The following is a 21062-nucleotide window of genomic DNA, read 5'->3' on the forward strand; positions in this document are numbered from 1 at the left end:
AGAGCCCTGATGTACTTCTGGAAGCCACGGTAATGAGCCCCACCCCTTCTCTGACTCAGCAGCCTATGATCCTGTGGTTGACCAACAACATCATTTGTAAATGTATCATAATTAAATAAATTCCACAGGCATCTAATAAGCATTATCAAGTGACAAGTGCAGACAGGAACTTCACTGTGAACGAGGGAGACACCATATGTAGCTTCATGAAACGGACAGTCAGCCCTTCTGTAAGAGGTCTATTGCTGAGATCTTAGACTTATTCCTGATAAACACCAGACCCAGCAAGATTAGGCACATCTTCTGTTGGGGCTAAACAGGCAGCTCAGTAGGGGAATCGATCCCAAGGGCAGGTAACAGAGTCAGAAACAGTTCCTATTCCCTCAAGATGACCAAGATACACAAGTGTTACATATGTGCAGAGGACCTAGGTATGCCATAAATGTAACCTTAAAGCTTTTCTATGCCCATTTTAGCTCTGAATAATGGCATTATATTTATTTATAATAGCTTTAGTCCTTAAGTTAGGCTGTTATTCCTAACTAGCTAACCCATTTTTATTAGTTTATGTTCAATCTACGTTCTGCTGCATGGTTTTGTTTTGGTTTTTATTTTGTTTTTTTGTTTTTTGTTTTTTGATTTTTAGAGACAGGGTTTCTCTGTGTAGCCTTGGCTGTCCTGGACTTGCTTTGTAGACTCACAGCGATCTGCCTGCCTTTGCCTCCTGAGTGCTGGGATTAAAGGCATGCGCCACCACGCCTGGCTGCGGCATGGTTCTTTACCTCTCTTCATTTCATACTTCTTCCATGTCTCATAGCCTTATTCCATTGTGCCAGTTTCTTTCCTCAAGTTCTTTCTCTCTCCCGGGAGTCTTGCCGCCTAATCCTCCTCAGCTTATTTTCCGTCAGATTTTTATTAAAACCAATCAGAAGGTGAGAGGAGCATTTACAAAATACTGAGGTAAGAGGTCGTTAACAACGCCAAAGTGAGGCTTGTATCAACTCTCTGGGCACAGAAATCAGCATTTGGATACATAGTGCACAAAACCATCACGCCAACATTCCTCCATCCACCCACAATGCCTGTTTTATTTCCTCCTCTCCGTGAGATGAACACATCCCCACTTGAGCCCTCCTTGTTATTTAGTTTCTTTGGGTGGATTGTAGCATGGTATCCTTTACTTTAAAGCTAACATTCCACTTATAAATGAGTACATACTATGTTTGTCCTTTGGGATCTGGGTTACCTCTCGCAGAATGATCTTTTCTAATTTTATTAATTTGCCTGCAAATTTCATGCTGTCATTGTTTTTAATAGCCAAGGATTATTCCATTGTGAAAATATACCACAGTTTCTTTATCCATTCTTTGGTTGAGGGACATCTAGGTTGTTTCCAGTTTCTGGCTTTTATGAATAAAGCTGCTATAAACATGGCTGAAAAGTGTCCTTGTGGTAGGATTGAGTGTTCTTTGGGTATGCCCAGGTGTGGTACAGTGGGGTCTTGAGGTAGATCTATTCCCAAGTTTTAGAGAAACTGCTAATTGATTTCCAAAGTGACTGTACAAGTTTGCACTCCCACCAGCAATGGAGAAATGTTCCCCTTGATCTACATCCTTGCCAGCATGTGCTGTCACTTGAGTTTTTTATCTTAGCCACTCTGATGGGTGTAAGATGAACTCTCAGAGTTATTTTGATTTGCATTTCCCTGATGGCTAATGGCATTGAGCATTTCCTTAAGTGTTTCTCGGCCATTTAAGATTCCTCTCTTGAGGATTCTTGGTTTGGCTCTGTACCTCATTGTTTAGTTGGGTTATTTGGTTTGTTGATGTCTAGTTTCTTGAGATCTGTATATATTTTGGATATCAGCCCTTTGTCAGATGTGGGGTTGACATTGCAAGTGCAGGGAATGTAGCTCAGGTACTAGATGTCCCCTAATGGGCACCAAGAGATCTTCAGCTCTGAATAAAACTAGGTGTGGTAAGAGGCTTGGAGTCCCAGAGAAGAAAAACATGACACAGAAGCCAGAAGTGTGAGGAGGCTCATGCCTATAAAACCAGCAGTTGGGACATGAAGAAAGGAGGACAAGGAGTTCAGTGCTACACTTGGCTACATAGGGAGTTCAGGCCAGCTACACGACATGATAATCTCTCTCATAAACCGTGTGTGTAATGCTCTTTCTGCATCCATGCCAGTGTGTGATGGTAAACACGCAGTTTCTAATGACTAAGCACAGAAGCAGTGCTTAGTGACGTTGCAGGACTATTCTTCTTCTAGACCTTACAGTTTCGGTCACCCACACAGTGCTCCCCCATAGACAGGATGCATATATCATACATGCACCATCTAGGAACACACTCTTGCAGATGTGTGCTGTGTTTAACAAAATATCAGTTGTTTGAATTTATCAATAAAGTCTCAGGAGCTAGATGCCAGGGTGAAAGTCTGCTAGATCAGAGAGGCAAGAAAAAGCATCCAGCTGACCTTCCTCCTTAGCCAACATCCCCAAAGAAAGAAAAGTTCCTTCCCACACCATCTCAAAAAACTCAAGTTCAGTGTCCCTCCTTTCTACTTCCTGTGTGCTTCTTTATTCCTCTACCTGACTTCCTCTTACTCTCTGTTTTTTTTTTTTCCTGTGTTTACTCCCTAGGCTGCTTGTTCTACATCTTTAATATAATTGATTTTATTTAATTCAAACAGAAAGCTCTTGGGTTAAAGGTGTATGTTAGTGCTGAGCCACACGACAACTAGAAACAGATTTTTCCAAAAAACAACACAATCTTGGGGTTCATAGTATGATCAAGTAGTCTGCAACATTTCCCTGTTTTTATCTAAATAAAAAGGGAAGCTTTTAACACTAACACAATAAAACTATTTATAATAATGAAACTATTTCTGGCAAGCTTTCTATAATGTCCAGCTTGATTGTATTTGGAAGTCCTAGGATTAAGTATTTTTGAGTTCAGAGTTCTGTAAAATGTCATGTTAGTTTCATATTAACTCAGAAATTTGAATGTCCTGAGCCGTTTGTTGTGTGAAGATGATGCTAAATATGAAAAATAACATGCCAGGTAACAGATATGATATGGAGAAATTTATTATAGAAGCATGAGAGAGCAGGAAAGGGGGAGGGGTGCCCCAGAGAGACAGAGAGAAACAGAAAAACAGAAAGGCAGACAGAAATAGCAAGAAAGAAAGATGAAGAGGAAGAGAAAGAGAGGAGAGAGAGAGAGAAGGTTGTTTGCCCTTTTTATGTCCTGGGCAGCTAGCACACCTAGTAGCAGGCAGATGATGATGTCATAGGTTGCTAGGCAGACTAGGGACAGGTATTTGTCAGCATAGCAGTGATCCTGCCTAGGTAGAGTCCAACAGTCAACCAAAAGGTGACCACTGGTTGTGCAGAAGATGGAGGTTGAAGAGCCGTGGAGCAATCTATAGTCTAACATTCTAACATGGAATTCAGACATGTGGTTTAGCACACGTCTTTAATCCCTGCACTCAGGAGGCAGAGCCAGGGTGATTTCTCTGAGTTCAAGGCTAGCCTGGTCTATGAGTGAATCCCAGGACAGCCGGGGCTACACAGAGAAACCCTGTCTTGAAAAACAAAAAACAAAACCCAGCAAAACAACAAAACAAACAAAAAAGAAAATAAGGCACATGGTTTAAGAAAACCCATTTTTAGCTAGCCACTTTGGCATGTAATCCTAGCACTCAGGGAGGCAGAGGACCCTGTGGATCTCTGTGAGTTTGAGGCGAGCCTGGTCTACAAAGTGAGTCCGGACAGTCAAGGCTACACAGATAAATCCTATCTCAAAAAACAAAACATAATAGCCCATTTTTTCATTTTATGCCAGTATTGCATGTGTGCCTTTTGTGAATTATCATTTGAAAATATATTTTTAAATTTGTTCATGCTTGGTTAACCATTTTAAAGGTAGGGTGGTTGGTACCTTTGAAAGACCAACAGCTTTGTGTCTTGCTTATATACAGCCTGAATTGACTGTGACTGTTCTGGATAAAGCTTTTACTATTTTTGTCAGAAGTATTCTTTATTTTATGGTTTATTTCTGAGATTGGAGGAATGATAATCTGTTTTCCATTGCTGCAACTGTTGTAATACAAGAATTCCCACACAAGCCTGTTGAGCACCAATCTCAGTGAGATACTGATGGTTTATTGAGTGAATGCACACCCCAAGACAAGGCTGATTGCAGTCATGGGCACAGAAAGAACTCAGGAGCCTAGTTGTGACACTGGCCTGTTTCTAAAGCAGGGCTTTTTATAAGAAAAACCATAACCAGGCAATGACCAGTAACCAAGTGGGAAGCAAAGAGAGGGCAGCATTATATCATTTTGGTTAGCTAAACGTAAGAAGAATTGATTTTGTTTTGAGTATCCAGGTAGCTAGACAAAACATTTTAAGCTGATTGGCTAAGATATAGGCTTGGGGACTTTCCAGTTCCCCACTGTTCTGGGAGAAAGGAACATAGTAGGGTATCGTCGTTTTGTTTAAATAGAACATATATCATTAATTCAAGCAGAGTGTTCAGTTGTAAGTAAAAGCTTTTGAAGGTTCTCAGGCAGGTAGGGCCTGAGAACCTAAACTTAATTTCACCTTGTAATAAAAATGGAGAATTAAAAACAAAATGGCATCTGTTATACTAAAGAGAAAAGCAGGTGTTAACAGAGGAGCTCCAGTTTAAAGCAGGTTACAGCACAGCAAATCACATCCCCATAAATTCATGCCTATATTAGCCACATATGACTTTAATTTTCCTACTTGTCCCTCTGGCTCTATACTCCATACTCATCTTGTACTTTGTTTTATCTGGGCTAAAGTTTCAATCCCTAGATGCTGCATATTTACCTCCTAAAGTGGCCAAGGTGAGATTATTGTTATATCTGCTTCTTTGACTACTAAATCTTCAATTTCAGTGCCATTTATTTGTATTTTTAGCTTTGGTCTCTGATCATTTATATCAGTTTGCCAAAATACTTGTTTCTGGTCTCTCCTGAATTTTTTGTTTTATCTATTGAAGCTGTTATGTCCTTGGGTACATCCAGAACTATGTTGTTTTTAAAAACAGAATTAAATCTTTTAATTGCTCTATGAATGAGTTTCTCTGAAACTGACAGGGAGTGATTGAATCAAGTTTGACATTTGGGCCTGAGGGAAGCTCCTTGGGCATTTCCCAATGGCACAGAGTTACCTTGCTTGTCCCTTGTTAGTCTGCACTCACTAGACCAATGTTGTCCTTTGCAACATCTTCTGCATACTCCAGAAGGCTAGGGTATTTTTTTTTTATCTCTAGAAACAACATTATTTCTAGGAATACCTTGCCTATAATCCCTTTTCAAATGACCTGGTTTGCCACAATTAAGTCATCTAACATTTTGATTTTTCTTAAAACTTTTAGAAATTACTATCAGAGTAGCATCACAAATGTGAGATCCAATATCAGCTGCATTTCTAATACCTTCATCTATTGGTGCTGATCTTGCCTTAAAGGTCTGATCACCCCTTTGCATTCTGAATTAGCATTTTCAGAAGCCAAATATTTGATTAATATTTGTCTTTCTTCTGAATCTGATATTGTTCTATTTATAGCTTAAGTTAATCTTAAAAAAAAAAAACCAGTGAAGGCTTCTTTTAGGGCCTTGTATAATTTGAGTAAATGACTCAGACCTCTCCTCATTCTTCATCCTTGTCCCAAGCACTTAAAACTGCTAAATGACAAACATTAAGGTGTGATTATCAAATTCAAGCTGCGTTTTTAACTCAGTATATCAACCTTTACCTAGCAATGGGTCCTGGGAAATATTAATACCTCCAGCCTTATGTCATTGTTCTATGGCCCTAGCCTCCTCTTTCCATCATGTTTGCCATTGTAACTGAGGATCAGCTTCCAATATTGCTGTTGCCAAATCTTTACACTTTTGGGGGATAATTCTGTTCTGAGTTGCCCATGAGTTTAGTATCAATTTCACATATGGTGAGTGCATACCGTGTGAAATGATTGCTTCCTTAAATCTCCTCAGATCTGGTATGTCTATAGGATTCCATCTTCCTTCTTCCTAACATTGGGGGCACCTGTCATCTCCTGGGAAGTCTTGTATAGTAGCTGGATGCACTAAGGTAGGTTTCTAACAACTGTGGCCATCCCCTCTTCAGTTTCATCATGCTTGTAGGTTCTTTTCTAAATTCCTTTGTCAGTGTCTGAGTTTTTTTCTCATTTTTACTTATAAATATTCTAATATTTTGCCTAAGGCTTCTATCTTATTAGTCTACTTCTCATATATCTCTAAACTTTTTTTCTTTGAGAAGGTACAGAAAGCCACTATGTCTATTAAGGATAAAATATGAAATGCTAAAACGATAATAATCATAATTGCTATTGAGCCAATTCCAGTAATTCATTTAGCTTTTCATTTTCTGCTTCTATTTTCAAACCATCTAAAGTAGCAACATACAGCATCCTAGCACCTTGCATTATGTTGTTTCCCATCTTAACTCTCTCCTTGAGGACTTCCCAGGTAACTTCCCAAATCTGATGGCTTCTTAGTTTGTCTGGAACTGGCATGATTTGTTTGGCATGCCACTGATTGAGTGCCAAATGTTGTTATTTAAACAACATCTCAATTATTCAATTTTACCAATTGGGAGCCAGATGCTGTGGTCAAAGCCTGCTAGTTCAGAGAGGCAGAGAAAGCACCCAGCTGACATTTCCTCCTAGGCCAACAACCCAGAAGGAAAAGGAAATCTTCCCCACATTGTCTCAAAACCCCCTCAAACTTAATGTCCTTCCCTTTTACTTCTGCACATTTCTCTATCTGTCCTCCTGACTTCCTCTTACTCTCTATGGTTTTCACCTATGTTTACTCCCTGCTAACTGGTTGTTCACTTCACTTTTTGACCTATGGTTGATTTTTATTTAATTCGGACAGAAAGCTCTTGGATTAAAGGTGTGTGCTAAGGTTGAGCCATATCACAACTCGAAATATATTTTTCCAGCAAACAACATGATCTTTGGGGTTCACAGTGTGATCAACTATCCTGCGACAGATGTGTGCAACTCACTGTTTTATATCTGGAGCACTCCTCTGGTGCTGGCTGTGGTTAGAAGATGTTTGGTTCTCAATTATAATATAATGCCCAACCTTGATTTAAGACCCATCTTTGATTTAATGAAATATCTTATCTTTTAAAGGAAACAAGTGAAAGCAATCACGAGGATGCAGTGGCAGTTTATCCTACCGTGGCTGGTAAGAACTTGAAAGCAACATGACATTCTATAATTTGTACATAGGGATTGAAAGTAAAGTATATTTATAACTGTCCAAGGAACTCCTAGAGAAGAGGGCACTGAGATGAAGGGAACTGTGGGTAAGAGAGAGTCACCATACTTGTAGCATCTTGAGAGAGAATGCAAGGCTAAGGACAGCAGTCCTTATGTCAGATCCCAAAAGGCAGTATTAAAGGCATGCTACAGCAAGCTGGCTTCCTGAGGTCTTCAATGGACAATTAGGGTGCCAGAGTGTTCTTATCAAGTACACATTATGTCTAAGTCCCCAGGCCAAAGAGGAGACTTGAACATGTGATCCCCACGTTCTGATGCCATGAAATAGACTGAGAGGATCTCAAAAGGGAGATCATGGATATTGAAGGAAAATCCATCCATAGAAGACAAACAGGACAATGTAACAAAGACATCACAGCCTTAGGGTTGAGGGGTTTGAATGCATTTCCCTCTCAGTCTCTCTTCTTCCCTCCACAGATGTTGCTCCAAATGAGGCCCAGGAGCTTGAACCTGCACCCAGCTTTGTGTCTGTTCTGTATAGAGACCAGGACCAAAGTGAAGCCCAAGGTTGTGAATCTGAGTCTAGCAGGGCGTATCTCCCCTCCACAGACTTGGCTCAGAGCGAAGCCCCGTGGTTTCAAGATGCAAAGAACTTGAGTAAGCAGCTGAGAAGCACCTACACCAAGGCCACTTTCCGCCACTTGAATTTACCAGAGGTGTGCTGCAGCCTCGGCACTGACCACTTGCTTGGCTGCGATGTGTCCATCATTTCAAAGCACATCAGCAGGCCAGTGCAAGAGGCCCTGACGATCCCCGAGGTCTTCAGCAATCTCAGCTCTGTCCAGTGTGTGGAGGGGCAAGCTGGCACTGGAAAGACAACCTTCCTGAAGAAAATAGCTTTCCTCTGGGCATCAGGATGCTGTCCCCTGTTGAACAGGTTCCAGCTGGTCCTCTACCTGTCCCTTAGTTCCACCAGACCAGACCAGGGGCTGGCCGACATCATCTGTGCCCAACTCCTAGAGGCAGGAGGATGCATTAGTGAGGCGAGCCTGAGCAGCAGCATCCAGCATTTCAAACACCAGGTGCTGTTCCTGCTGGATGACTATAGTGGGGCGGACTCACTCCCCCAAGCCCTGGAAACACTGATTACAAGAAACTACTTGTCACGAACCTGCTTATTGATCGCCGTCCACACAAACAGGGCCAGGGACATCCGCCTGTACCTAGATAGGATTCTAGAGATCACAGACTTTCCCTTCTATAACACTGTTTCTGTGTTACGGAAGTTCTTCTCACATGACATAATCCGTGTGCGAAGGTTTATAAATTACTTTGGAATGAATGAATATTTACAGGGCATTCAGAAAACCCCCCTGTTTGTGGCAGCAGTCTGTAGTGACTGGCTTCAAAATCCTTCTGACCAGTCCTTTCATAATGTGGCAGTTTTCAAGGCCTACATGAAATGCCTGTTGTTAAAGTACAAAGCTGCAGCTGAGGCCCTCAAGGCCACTGTGTCCTCATGTGGGCAGCTGGCCTTGAGAGGGCTTTTTTCTTCCTGCTTTGAGTTCAACAGTGATGACCTCACAGAAGCAGGAGTTGATGAAGACGAAGAGTTGACCACCTGCTTGATGAGCAAATTCACCGCCCAGAGACTGAGACCAATCTACCGGTTTCTAAGTCCTCTGTTCCAGGAATTTCTTGCTGCCACAAGGCTGAATGAACTCCTGGGTTCAGATAGGCAGGAAGACCAAGATCTGGGACTTCACTATTTGAGACAAATTAACTCATCCTGGAAGGCTTTGACCACCTACAACAACTTTTTGAAGTATGTCTCCAGCCACCCTTCACCAAAGGCAGGGCCACAAATTGTATCTCATTTGCTTCGGCTGGTGGATGAGAAAGAGTCACTGGAGAATATGTCTGAAAATGAGGATTGTGTACAGCACCATCCAGAAACTTCTAGGATAATGCAGTCAGTTAAAGAATTGTGGCATCTATCTCCTAAAGTTTTCTATTCATATGCTTCAAAAAAGTTAATGAGCACGGCTTTAAAGTTTGCTTACCAAAGCAACACAGTTGATGCATGTTCTCCATTTATTTTGCAATTCCTTCAAGGGAGAACACTGGATCTGAAATTACTGAATTTACAGTACTTCTGGGATCACCCGGAAAGCCTGTTATTATTAAAGAGTATTCAGGTCTCCATAAATGGAAATAAAATGCCACTTAGTATAGGTTACTCAGTCATGGAAAAATGTATGGGAACATTAGAGCTACCAACTATAGATCAGGACTATGCTTCTGCCTTTGAACCTATGAAGGAATGGATGGGAAATCTTTCTGAAAAGGAAGAGAGCATAAAGAGTTTTAAGAATATCCAACTTCGGCCTCTACCCAACATCAGTGCTGGCTACTGGAAACTGTCACCCAAGCCATACAAGATCCCTAGGCTGGAAGTTGGAGTGGCCAACATGGGCCCAGCCGACCAAGCCCTGCTCCAGGTCCTAATGGAAGTCTTCTCAGCCTCACAGGATATTGAGCTCTGCTTATCCAACAGCAGTGGCTTTCTTGACAGCATCCGCCCGGCTCTGGAGCTGAATAAGACCTCTGTCACCAAGTGCTCCATGCGCAGCCTAGAGCTCAGCACAGCAGAGCAGGAGCTGCTTGTCACCCTGCCTGGCCTGCAGTCTCTGGAGGTCTCATGGGTAAACCAGTTACCAGGTAACACCAAGTGTCTATTTACACAACCATTCTGGTTGGCACTGTGTTTTCTCATTCTTAGTTTTAGATGAATGAAACTTCTTAGGTGCAAGGCCATGAATGTGCCTCGAAAGGATACACTGTTTGGGCAGTGTGTAAATCACTGAAAGGCCCTGAATCCTAGAATGGGTTTCAGACAAAACTAGGGGAACATTACCACCAGCATTCCATCTATCAAGGTCCCTATAAGGGCACTTGGATAGCTTGTTGTTGGTAAATGGTGCTCTGTGCGTCAGCTGATGCTGGGGAACCAGCTGCACTCTGGCTGCCCAGAGTGGGGAAGGATTTGGCTTCTCCAAGAAGACATTTAATATGGGTAAGTAATAATTGTCTTCTTCTAAATGTTGTTTTACAGTTTCCATCATAGACATTATAATAATTGCTTTAAAAATTATTTCATGATTAGTGTGTGTGTGTGTGTGTGTGTGTGTGTGTGCTTGTTCCTGTGCATCTATGTGTAGTTGCCCTCGGAGGAGAGAAGAGAGTGTCAGGTCCTTTGGACCCATTGCTACAGGGTGTTGTGATCTGCCTAATGCGGATTCTGGGAACCTAACTGGGGTCCTTTGAGAACAAGCAGGGGATCTTGGCTGCTGAACCATCTTTCCAGCCCCTAGACTTTACTATCTTTCATCTAATTCAGTTCTAAGTTTTTATACCATTACAAATAGTTGGTGTTCATATTGTTGGTTGTTAGGAGCTGAGCTTTGATTTAGCGGGTACATGCTCAAGTATGCTTTGCTCTATCTGTATCATTCTTTTCTTTTTAAAAAGAATTTATCCTTTGGACTATAATTATATAATATCCTTCTTTCTTTTCTTCCCACCAGGTCTTTCCATATATCCCTCCTTTCCTGTTCAAATTCATGGCATCTTTGAAAAATTAATTGTTGATATATGTATTCCTAATATACTTATAATATATATATGTATATACACTACTTGTGTATGTATTTCTAAATACTTAAATACCTGCTCAGTCTGTATGATTCAAGCCTGACCATTTGGTTTTGGATAACCAGTTTGTGCACTCTTCCGTGGGGAAGACTATTTTCTTCCATTACTTGCATCCTCTAGTTTCCTGTAGGATTTTATGTAGGATTGAGATCTCATGAGCTTTCCATCTTTCTTTTTAGTTTCTTTCTTTCCTCCCTTCCTGCCTTTTTCTTCTTTTTTTCTCTGTTTATTTTGTTCGTTTGCTTGCTTTTTGTTTTACTGACATTTATTTTATTCTATTTTTGAAAATGTCATACATGAGTACTATATTTACATAGTTTCTGCCCCATGCTCTCTTCCCTCCAGCTCTTGCCATTGCCCCTCAACTCTGTCTCAACTTTGTCTTTATATGTATGTTTATAAACACAAGCAATTGAGTCTACTTAGTGTTGCTTATGTGTGTGTGTGTTCAGGGCTGACCACCTGGGGTTGATAACCTATTGGGGGTTGTCCCTGGAGAAGCCCGACTCTCCATCTCTCAACAGCCATTCATTACATGCAGCTCTTCATCTAGGGGTGGAACCTTTTGAAATATTCCCTATCCATGTTGTTTGCTAACTGGTGTTGTCATTGTATAGGCCTTGCTTAGGCGACCATATTGTTGAGATTTTATGGGTGCAGCTTTCTGGTCATATGTATAGAATTCACTCTCTCAGAGCAGATATCCTGATCCTCTGGCTCTTACAATCTTCCTGTCTCCTCTTCTGCCATGTTCCCTGAGCCTTAGCTGTGAAACTTTATATACATCTCAACTGGGGGTGGGTTCCACATGGTCCCTGGTTCTCTAGATTTTGTCTAATTGTGGATTTCTGACATGGTCCCTGTCATCTATATAAAAGAAGAAGGTTCTTTGACAGGCAGTGGTGGTGCGCACCTTTAATCCCAACACTTGGGAGGGAAGAGTTCTCTGAGTGTGAGGCAGCCTGGTCTACAGAGTGAGTTCCAGCACATCCATTGAAACTCTGTCTCCAAAAACAAAAAAGGAAGCTTCTTTGATGAGGGTTGACAGCTACACTTATCTTTGCATATAAAGATAAGTATTTAGAGTGCAGGTAGAAATTATAGGTCTTTAGCAAAATGGCAATAGTAGGTTCTCTTCCGGGGTCCATGACCTCATTAGGCACAGGGAGTTGGCTAGGCTTATGGTAGCAGGCATGAATTCCCTCCTACTGAGAGGCCTTAAGTTTTATATGGTAGCTGTTGATTACCTCCAAGATACAAAATGCCATTACTACACGACAGTGTTTATCATGCCTTGCTGGTCACTGTCATGGCTTATGAGTTTATGGCTGAGTAGGACTGTGAATGCTTTTCTTCTTGACAGCTTGCAGAGCGCCTTTGGGTACTCTGAGAGCTAGTCTTTAGGGAAGAGGCTTCCAAGGTCAGTTCCAGCTGGACTCTTCTAATTCCTGAGTTTGAAGTATGTGATGTCTTCAGCAATAGGGTCTGTGAGACAACCAAGGGAAGCAGCAATGGCCGTTATTGGTTTCTTAGGGGTAAAGTCTCTTGAACTCTCCTGACCACAATGTGAAGAGAAGTCTTTATACCTTGCACTTGGGTTTTTGTTAATATTTTTCATGGCATTTTCACCTCAAGTTGCATAACTTCCCTTAAATTGTTTTTTATATGTATACTTATATACATATATTAAATGTATATTTTATGTAAACATAAAATAAGATTTTTCCTGGTTTTTAAAAACTGTGCTTTCTGTTTTTATTATATATATGTATGTATGTATGTATATATATATATATATATATATATATATATATCTTCTTGTTGCCCAGGTTGTATTTAACTCAATATATATTTTTTGCTTCTATCTCACCAGCGCTGTATAATAGACATACTCAAACGTATCTTACCCTTGGAAAAAACATTTATAAATGTGGTGATAAATACACACTCAGAGATTCCAAAAGAATTGATTGACTCTCATGCAAGATAGAGACAAAGCAGGGTTAATAATGTAGCTTAGTTGGTCGAATGTTTGTATAGCATCCATACAGTTTTGGGTTGGATTCCCAGCACTGCACAAACTGAGCAAGGTCATTGATGTTTGCAATCTCAACACATAGTAGGTGTGGCAGAAAAATTCAGGGGTAGCCTGGGCTACAGTCTAAGGTTAAGGTTATGAGATTCTTGAGATCCTGCCTCAAAATAAGAGAAATGAGAACAAGGTAGAGGAGGGGAATAAACGGAAGGGAGTGGACGGAGGAAACCGAAGAGGGAAATGATGTAATTTTGTTGTTGCTGCTATTGTTTTACAAGACAGGGTTTCTCTGTGTAGCCTTGGCTGTCCTGGACTCACTTTTGTAGACCAGGCTGGCCTTGAACTCATGGTGATTCACTTGCCTCTGCCTCCCTAGTGCTGGGATTAAAGGCATGTGTCACCAAGCCCGGCTAAAATGATGTATATTTTTCATAATCTCAAAAAGTAAAAAAAAAATTTTTTTTTAAGGTAAGAGACAGGTACAAAAAAAAAGGTAACTCAAGAGTAAAGCCATAAGAACTTTTGGAAGAAAATAGGTAATCTGCATGACCTTATCGTTGACAATGGCTTCTTAAATATGACATAAAACATAATAGAAAAATATGCCTTTGAACTAAGACAACAACCCACATGAAATGAATAACCTAAGGGTGCAGTAGTGAAATGTATACCTTACCAGTAACCAACAACTCTTTCATTGAACTTAAGACTGATCATGTATGTTGTAGAAAATATAAAAATTTCTAATTATGTTTATTACTTAGTAGCCTACAATTATTATGGCAGTATTATCTAACCCACTATCATAATCACTAAAGACACAAACACCTCTTGTATTTTGGAGCAGTCATTTCACCCGGGACCGGCAGATATTAAGACTCTAAAGTCTCCTTATCACTTCCCAGCCCCCTCCTAGGCCATGTGCTTTAGTCATTCCTGCCTGGCTACTTCCCTCCATCCACACCAGTCCAGGCATGAGCTTCTCTCCATGCCTACCCATTGTGTCCTCTTCCTCCTCCTCCTTCCTCCTCCTCCAGTACCTCTCTCCTGTCTTCTCTTTCTCCCTGCCTCATGGTTCCCTGACCCCAGGCCTGCGAACCACAAACTCTGCCTCTCTCTCTTCAGCATTTTTTATTAACCAACTTTAAATAGGCAAAGCGAGGTTTACACAAGGATAGGTGCACATGAGAATGTACTTATCCGGGCAGCAGCTAGATGTTGGGGGCCAGTAGTAAGCATCGGAGTACATAGCACCACATCACCCCCAACACAGGTATATTTACATATTTGGGACTATGTGTATGTACACTTGTATGTGTGTGTGTATAACAACCATTATGTTTTCCTTCCTTCCTATTTCTTCCTTTAACCTCTCCCATAAACTCCTTTTGCTCTCATTCAAATTCATGGCCTTTTTCTTTAGTTGTTGCGCACGCGCGCGCGCGCACACACACACACACACACACACACACACACACACACTGTGCTTTTCCCTGAAGAATACTATTTCTCTTACTCTCAACAGTCCTTAGTTGTCTGTAGTTCTTCCTTAGGGTTGAAGCTTTATGAGCTTTAGCCGTCCACATAACCATGTCTGCTGGTGTGAATCTTGCTCAGGTCATATGTAGGCAATCATCTTAGTGAGACTTTATGGTCATAGCTTCTCTGACATTTCTAGAAGACACAATCTCACAGAAAACTTCCCGTTCCTTTGCCTTTTGTGTTGGGGCTAGGCTCCACAGTTCTTACTCTTGATCAGTTTAGGTTTTCTCTAATGGTCTTCCTCTGTTACAGCAAATGGAAGTTGCTTTGATGAGGGTGGGTAACTAATTTGTGGGACAAATACGTAGAATGTAGTTAGGAGTTATGCGGGTTTAGTAATGTGGTGGTTGTAGGTTGTTCTCTTCCACCATCCACAGCTTTCTTAGGCCTGAGCAGTTGGCTAGGCTTCCAGTACAGGTCTGATTTCCCTCTTGTTGAGGGGACCATATGTCCAGTTAGAGACTGTTGCTTACCATTAAGGCATGCATGCCACTATCACAACTTTAGGGTTACTATGCCATGCTAGTCATTGTTGTGGTTCATACCTGTCATACCTGTGCAGGACTATTGGGTGCTTCCCTCCCTTGGAAGCTTACCTGCTGCCTTCTAGTACAATGAAAGCTAGTCCTCAGAGGAGGCTTTCAGGTCAGGTGCAGCTTAGATCTTAAGGTCCTGTGTCTGAAATGCATCATCTCTTCAGCAATAGAAATGTATCCTCCACCTCTGGAGGGCAAACAAGGGGAGCAGCAATGGTCTGTAATCTTTGGGGAGTTTCTTAGGCACCCTGACCGACAACACAGAAGAGGGCTTCTCATGTCTGGTGTTGCGGTTTTTGTTAGATAACCTATGGCTTTTGGGAGGAGCATTGTAAGCACAGACGGGGAATTTTCATTTAAACTATGTATATATGGATTTACATATTACTTAATGTATTATAGGTGTTTAAAGTATGTAGTTAATAGTCCCTCCATCCTACTTCTCTGTCTCCTTTCTCCCCTCCATATGTAAAGTCCCTTGATTTTCCCATTACCCTTTTACATCACTTGTGCCCTGCCATTTCCCCTATGTTGCTATTCTTTCTCTATTGGTCTCACCACGGCAGTCTTCTTTCCCCCTGGTTTCTACTGTTACTCCAGATTATATGCTCATATTTGAAGTTTTGCGCTAGGAACCTCAGACGAGAGAACATGTGTCATCATCCTTTTGGGTTTGGGTTACCTCACTTGGTGAGTTGGGCCAAGGATCTGTCAATCTTGCTTATCTTTTCAAAGAACCATTTCTTATTCGTTGGTTCTTGGTGTTGTTTTCTTTCTATTTCATTAATTTCTGCTTTGAGTTTTGTTATTTATTGCTATTGACTGGTTCTGGATTTGCTTTATTCTTGTTTTTTCAAGTGTTTGAGCTGTACCATGAAGCCATCCACTTGTGCTTTTCTGGTGTTTTAACATAGGCCCTTAGAGCTATGCAGTTCTCATAGGACAAGCTTGCTGTGTGCCCACAGACTTGTGTGTGTGTGCTGTGTTTATTTAGTTATAGGAAATCTTTTTAATTTCCCTCTTGACTTCTTCTTTGACCCATTCATCATTCAGTAATCTCCATGAGTTTGTGCATTTCCTAGAGCTATGTATGGTGCTGATTTTAAGTTTTATTTTATCATGGTCATAGAGGATACATCAAGTTATTTAAATCTTTCTGAATTCATACAGAATTGTTTTGTGTCCCAGGAGATGGTCTATTTTAGAGAACTTTGTATGGGTTGCTGAGTAGAATGTATAGTCTTGGATGTTGGATGGAATATTCTATATGTATCTGTTATGTCTATTTGATGTATGATATCATTTAATTTTGATATTTCTCTGCTTATATTTTGTTAGCTGACCTATTTATTAGAGAAACTGAGGTAGAGAAATCACCTAATATCAATAAGTTGATATTAATATTTGTCATTAATTTCATTAGTATAGTTATTATGAAACTGGATGCACCAGAATTTGTTGCATATGTGTTTACAATTATAATGTGTTTTGGTTAGCTATTCCCTTGATTACAGTGATGTGTCCTTCTTTATTTCTTTTTTCTAGGTTTAGTTTGAAGTCTATTTTGTCAGATATTAGGAAAACAATATCTTCTTGCTTCCTAGTCTCATTTACCTGGAGTATTATTTACTATCTGTTTACTCTGTATAGGTGCCTGTCTTTAAAGCTAAGATGTGTTGCTTATAGACAACAGATAGCTATATTGTTGACAACAACAACAACAACAACAACAATAATTGGCCTTTAGAGACAAGGTTAAATTGTGTAGCTTTGGCTATTCTGGAATTAGTTCTGTAGACCAGGCTGGCCTCAAACTCACAGAGATCCATCTGCTTCTACTTCCCTGGTGCTGGGATTAAAGGTGTTTGGTACTTCTGCCTGGGAGGATTTTATTTCTTGATTCATTCTGCCAACCTACATAATTTGATTGGAGAATTGGGTCCATTAATATTTAAAGTTATGCAAGTGTGTATTGATTATAGTAATTGTGCTGTTGATTTCTGGTGTTGTTTGTGTTCCCAGTGGTACCTTGTGTTTTAGTAATTATACCTTCAAATTTCTTTCTACATTCTCTTAGCTATGCTCATCCCTCTCTTCAGTCTGAAATATTACCTCCTGATTTTCTTTAGGTTTGGTTTGTTGGACTGTGGCAGATTGTTTTGCTCAGTATATTAGTCTAGGTTAGCTTTTTTTCCCCAGGACTTCAAATGCAGTGTTCCAGGCTCTTCTGACATTCAATGTTGCCATTGAGAAATTAGCTGTTATTCAGATAGGTTTTCCTTTATATGTGACTTGTGTTTCCTCTCTTGATGCTTTCAATATCTTCTTTTTTCTGTATATTAAATGTTTAATTATAATATGCCATGAAGAGTTTCTTTTCTGGCATTGTCTATTTGGCACTCTCTATGTTTCTTTTATGTTCTGTATGGATATATCTTTCCTTAGTTTGGGTAAGTTTTCTTACATGATATTGTTCGAGAGCTGGTCTGTGTCATTCACGTGGGATTTTTTGCCCTGATCTTTTTCTAAAATTCAAAAGTTTGGTCTTTTCTTGGTGTCCTACATCTCCTGTATGCTTCTTTCCTGTGTTTCCCTTCCATATTCATTGCTTATTTCATCTAGATCCTCTACTATGTCTTCAATTCCTCATATTCTATCTTTTGTTGATTTGTTCTAATTGTGATCTTTCCTTTGAATTTTCTTGTTGGGTTATTGGGGTTTTCAATTTCACATACATTGAGCTTGAGTCCATCTCAGTGTCTCTGTCTCTCTCTTTATGAAATTTATTTTGAAATCCTGTCATTCTATCAGCCTTATATCTGTGAGTTTTGGATTGGATCTAGGAGGTGAATATGGATCAGGTAGACACAGGAAACTGAGCTGATATGTAAGATGTGCATTATGGTTTAGTCTTGTGGGGCTTGGGGTGGGTATAGGGTGGGGAGCATCAGACAAGCTCACCCAGCTAGACCCTGGAGAAAGATGTGTAGTGCATGGTTGGGTAGAGAGGTTGGGTGGCTTGTGGGATTGGGGAAACAGGGTGGATTATGGCAGAAGGCTAGAGGTTGGTAGGGACACAGGCAGGGGTGGCTCTACTAGGTCCATGCATTGGATGTAGAACTCAGGGTTTTGGGGATAGGTGAGTGGAAGTGAGGATGGGAGAGTTACCTGGATAGACCTTGGAAGAGGATGTACAGGATCCAGTTTGGTAGAGAGGTTCTGAATTACATTTTTGCATAAGTTGTAAGTAGGAGTTCAACTATAATCTTTCATTTGTGCAAACCAATTGTTTACAGTTTCCACACTGTTGGCTGGGGAGATGTCTCACTTATTTTGTGATCCAGAGACCAGCACAGGGCTCCCCTATAGTCTATAGTCAGCAGATGCAGCAGCTGGCAATATCTTCATGATGTGCTTCCTGGACAGATGTTAGGATGTCTGAGAACTTCCATCCTGAAAGTATGGAATGGATGAAGGTCACAGCACACTTGAGAACTTCCCCTTGGACCTCTTGAGTGATGGGAACTGTGTGCTGCTTTCCAGATCAACTCCTCTCTAACTTGGACACGTTTATGGGCCTGAAAGAACTGTCTGTGAGACTTTGTGACAAAGCTGATGTGCTTTCAGTCCTTCCTGAAGAGTTCCCAAACCTCCATCACATGGAGACCTTATCCATCCAAACTTCCACCGAGTCTGACCCCTCCAGACTAGGTAAGGATGGGGCTTGGGTCTCCAGTTCATGTCTCAGCTGGAAAAGCTACTTGGCTAGTAATTGCTAGATGCAGTAAGTCATCATTAGGGAAAACATTGCTGGGCCTGACATGTGAACCGTGTCCATGGGAAGGTATGGGAACAGTGTTCTTCCTCATTAAGAGGGCAGAGATTCATTTGTTGCCTGAGTCTTTAACAAACCAGGAACTGTTCTGAGCACTTCACAAATACTAAGTCACTCTTCATACCCAGTGTGTGAGAGAAGCCACGGTGACTGTTGTTGATTATCAACTGGGGAAGTTGAGGTCTGCAATTGCTCAGCTAAGAAACTGCATCTTCAAACAGAGAAGGTTTGCATTCATGCCTGAGCTTTCTCCATTGCAGTCTGTGGAGTTCTCTTCTTCTGCCACTGTTTTAGTGGCGTGCGCAGATCTGCCTGTTGAAGGAGAAGGAATGTGACTAGGAGCAGTGTAGGTGTTGCCACTCTGAAGGGAAAGGCTTCCCCTACATAAGTTCTGCTCCAGCTGCCTGGATAGTTTCCCCAGTGCAAGTATAACAGTTCTGCTCCTGTCAGGGAGGTTTCCCCAGCAAAAGCTCTGCTCACGAGAAAGTGTTACAGCTCTCCTCTGAACGATATCCTGGCAGTCAGGAGCCAAGGAATACCACAAAGTTATACTGCACAACAGACCTCACACAAGAGATTTACTAGGAGGGACAACCCCAGAAGGGTCGCTGCATCTGCTCAAGTGAGAAGCAGTAGAGAACAGGGCAGAACACAGGGTTTATATAGTTGTTTTTTGTTTTTTGTTTTTAATGGAAGGGGAGAGGTCAGACCTTTCCTGTTGGGGTAACCTCATGGACTGGTACAATATAGAATACTAATTAATAAGGAAACAGCTTTCTTTAACCCTGCCAGCTTCCAAAGTAATAAATACAGAGAGAGACTATAATTTATTAATAAGCTGTAGGCACTATCCTGGGCAGATTCTGAGCTATTCTAATCGTACTATCCTTAAAATCCACATAAAAACCTATCACTTGCCAATCTGATGACTCACTTGTGGCTTCTGGTCCATCAGTCTTTTTTCACAATGATAAACTCATTGACCATTTTGCCTTATGTCAACTCCTTTCTCTCTTACTTGCTCTCCTCTGTTACCTCTTCTCTCCTTGTCCTGCTGGTCTCTTGACCTCAATCTGGGAACCTAAACTCCATCTACCTCTCTTCTGCCCAGTCATAGGCCTCAGGGATAGTTGGGAAACATTCCTTATCATCATGTGGTTACAGGAGATAGTTTAATATTCATAAGAGTGCCCATGGTAGGTCGGTAACCAGATCTCAAGGCACAGAAATCAGCATCTGAAAACAGTGCAGGAGACCCTATTCCAACAGGACAATTTTTTATAGGGTGGGGCCTGGCCACTTTCCTGCCTTCAGTGTTTACAAACTTTACGAATCGAGTTCATGGCTTTTGAGTTGGCCTGAATAGCCAACAAGCAGTCTGGACTTTTCCTCCATTTCTGTCCATCTGAGCCTCCTGTTGATGAACAGCAATGTAGCCATCTTTTTAGAACATGTCATTTAGCAAAGTGACTAACGCACCATCAGAACCTTAATTTTTAAAACAGTGAACACTAAGGAAATATAAATCAGGAATTGACATGGCAGATCTGCATGCCAGTCACTAGGGTGGGGCTTGGTGGCTCCTGCCTGTAACCCCAGTGCTTGGGAGGCTGAGACAGAAGGACTGTCACATCCAAGCTAGCCCAGCCCTGGAAATGTAGTTATTCCCAGGCTTTTTTTTTTTTGTCCGAAAAGAAACAAAAGCAAGCAAACAAAACCGTTTTTCAGGTTGGTGACATGGATCAGCAGGGAAAGGTACTTGCTGTCAATCCTGATGACTTCAATCCCACAGATCTCTATGGTGAAAGGGAATAGTAAGCTCTCCCAATTTCCCCTGACCTCCCCATATGTGCTGTATCACATGGGTGACCCCACACGTATCACATGCACATAGATTACATGAGTTTACATGGTTTTTAAGTTGTGCTTCAGAGTTGCCCTCTCCTTTCTGTCACTGTGTACAGAATTCCTGTTGTACCAGTGCAGTGTGCACACACTAACTCCTTAGGATGCTGACACTGCAGGTGAGATATAGGGAAGAGAAAACTGATCCAGAGAGGGTCAGGAACTTGCCCCAGGTCATCTGTTCAGTAGTCAGTTGCAGA

At 41.2% G+C, this 21062-nt stretch overlaps 1 protein-coding gene across 1 annotated transcript in view; it reads left to right on the top strand.

Annotated features, from left to right (window-relative positions):
• The window catches only part of LOC311609453 (baculoviral IAP repeat-containing protein 1a-like), a 64408-nt gene that overhangs the window by 34840 nt on the left and 8506 nt on the right, over positions 1-21062 (top strand). Inside the window, exons 10-13 of the mRNA XM_084802564.1 lie at positions 1-29; positions 7206-7260; positions 7773-10016; positions 18666-18833. The exon at positions 1-29 is cut by the window's left edge and continues 53 nt beyond it. Of these exons, the coding sequence (XP_084658690.1) occupies positions 1-29; positions 7206-7260; positions 7773-10016; positions 18666-18833 (2496 nt within the window). The remainder of the gene's footprint in view (positions 30-7205; positions 7261-7772; positions 10017-18665; positions 18834-21062) is intronic.

This window comes from Acomys minous, assembly GCF_964271855.1.
Source record: "Acomys minous genome assembly, chromosome: 11".
NCBI lineage: Eukaryota > Metazoa > Chordata > Mammalia > Rodentia > Muridae > Acomys > Acomys minous.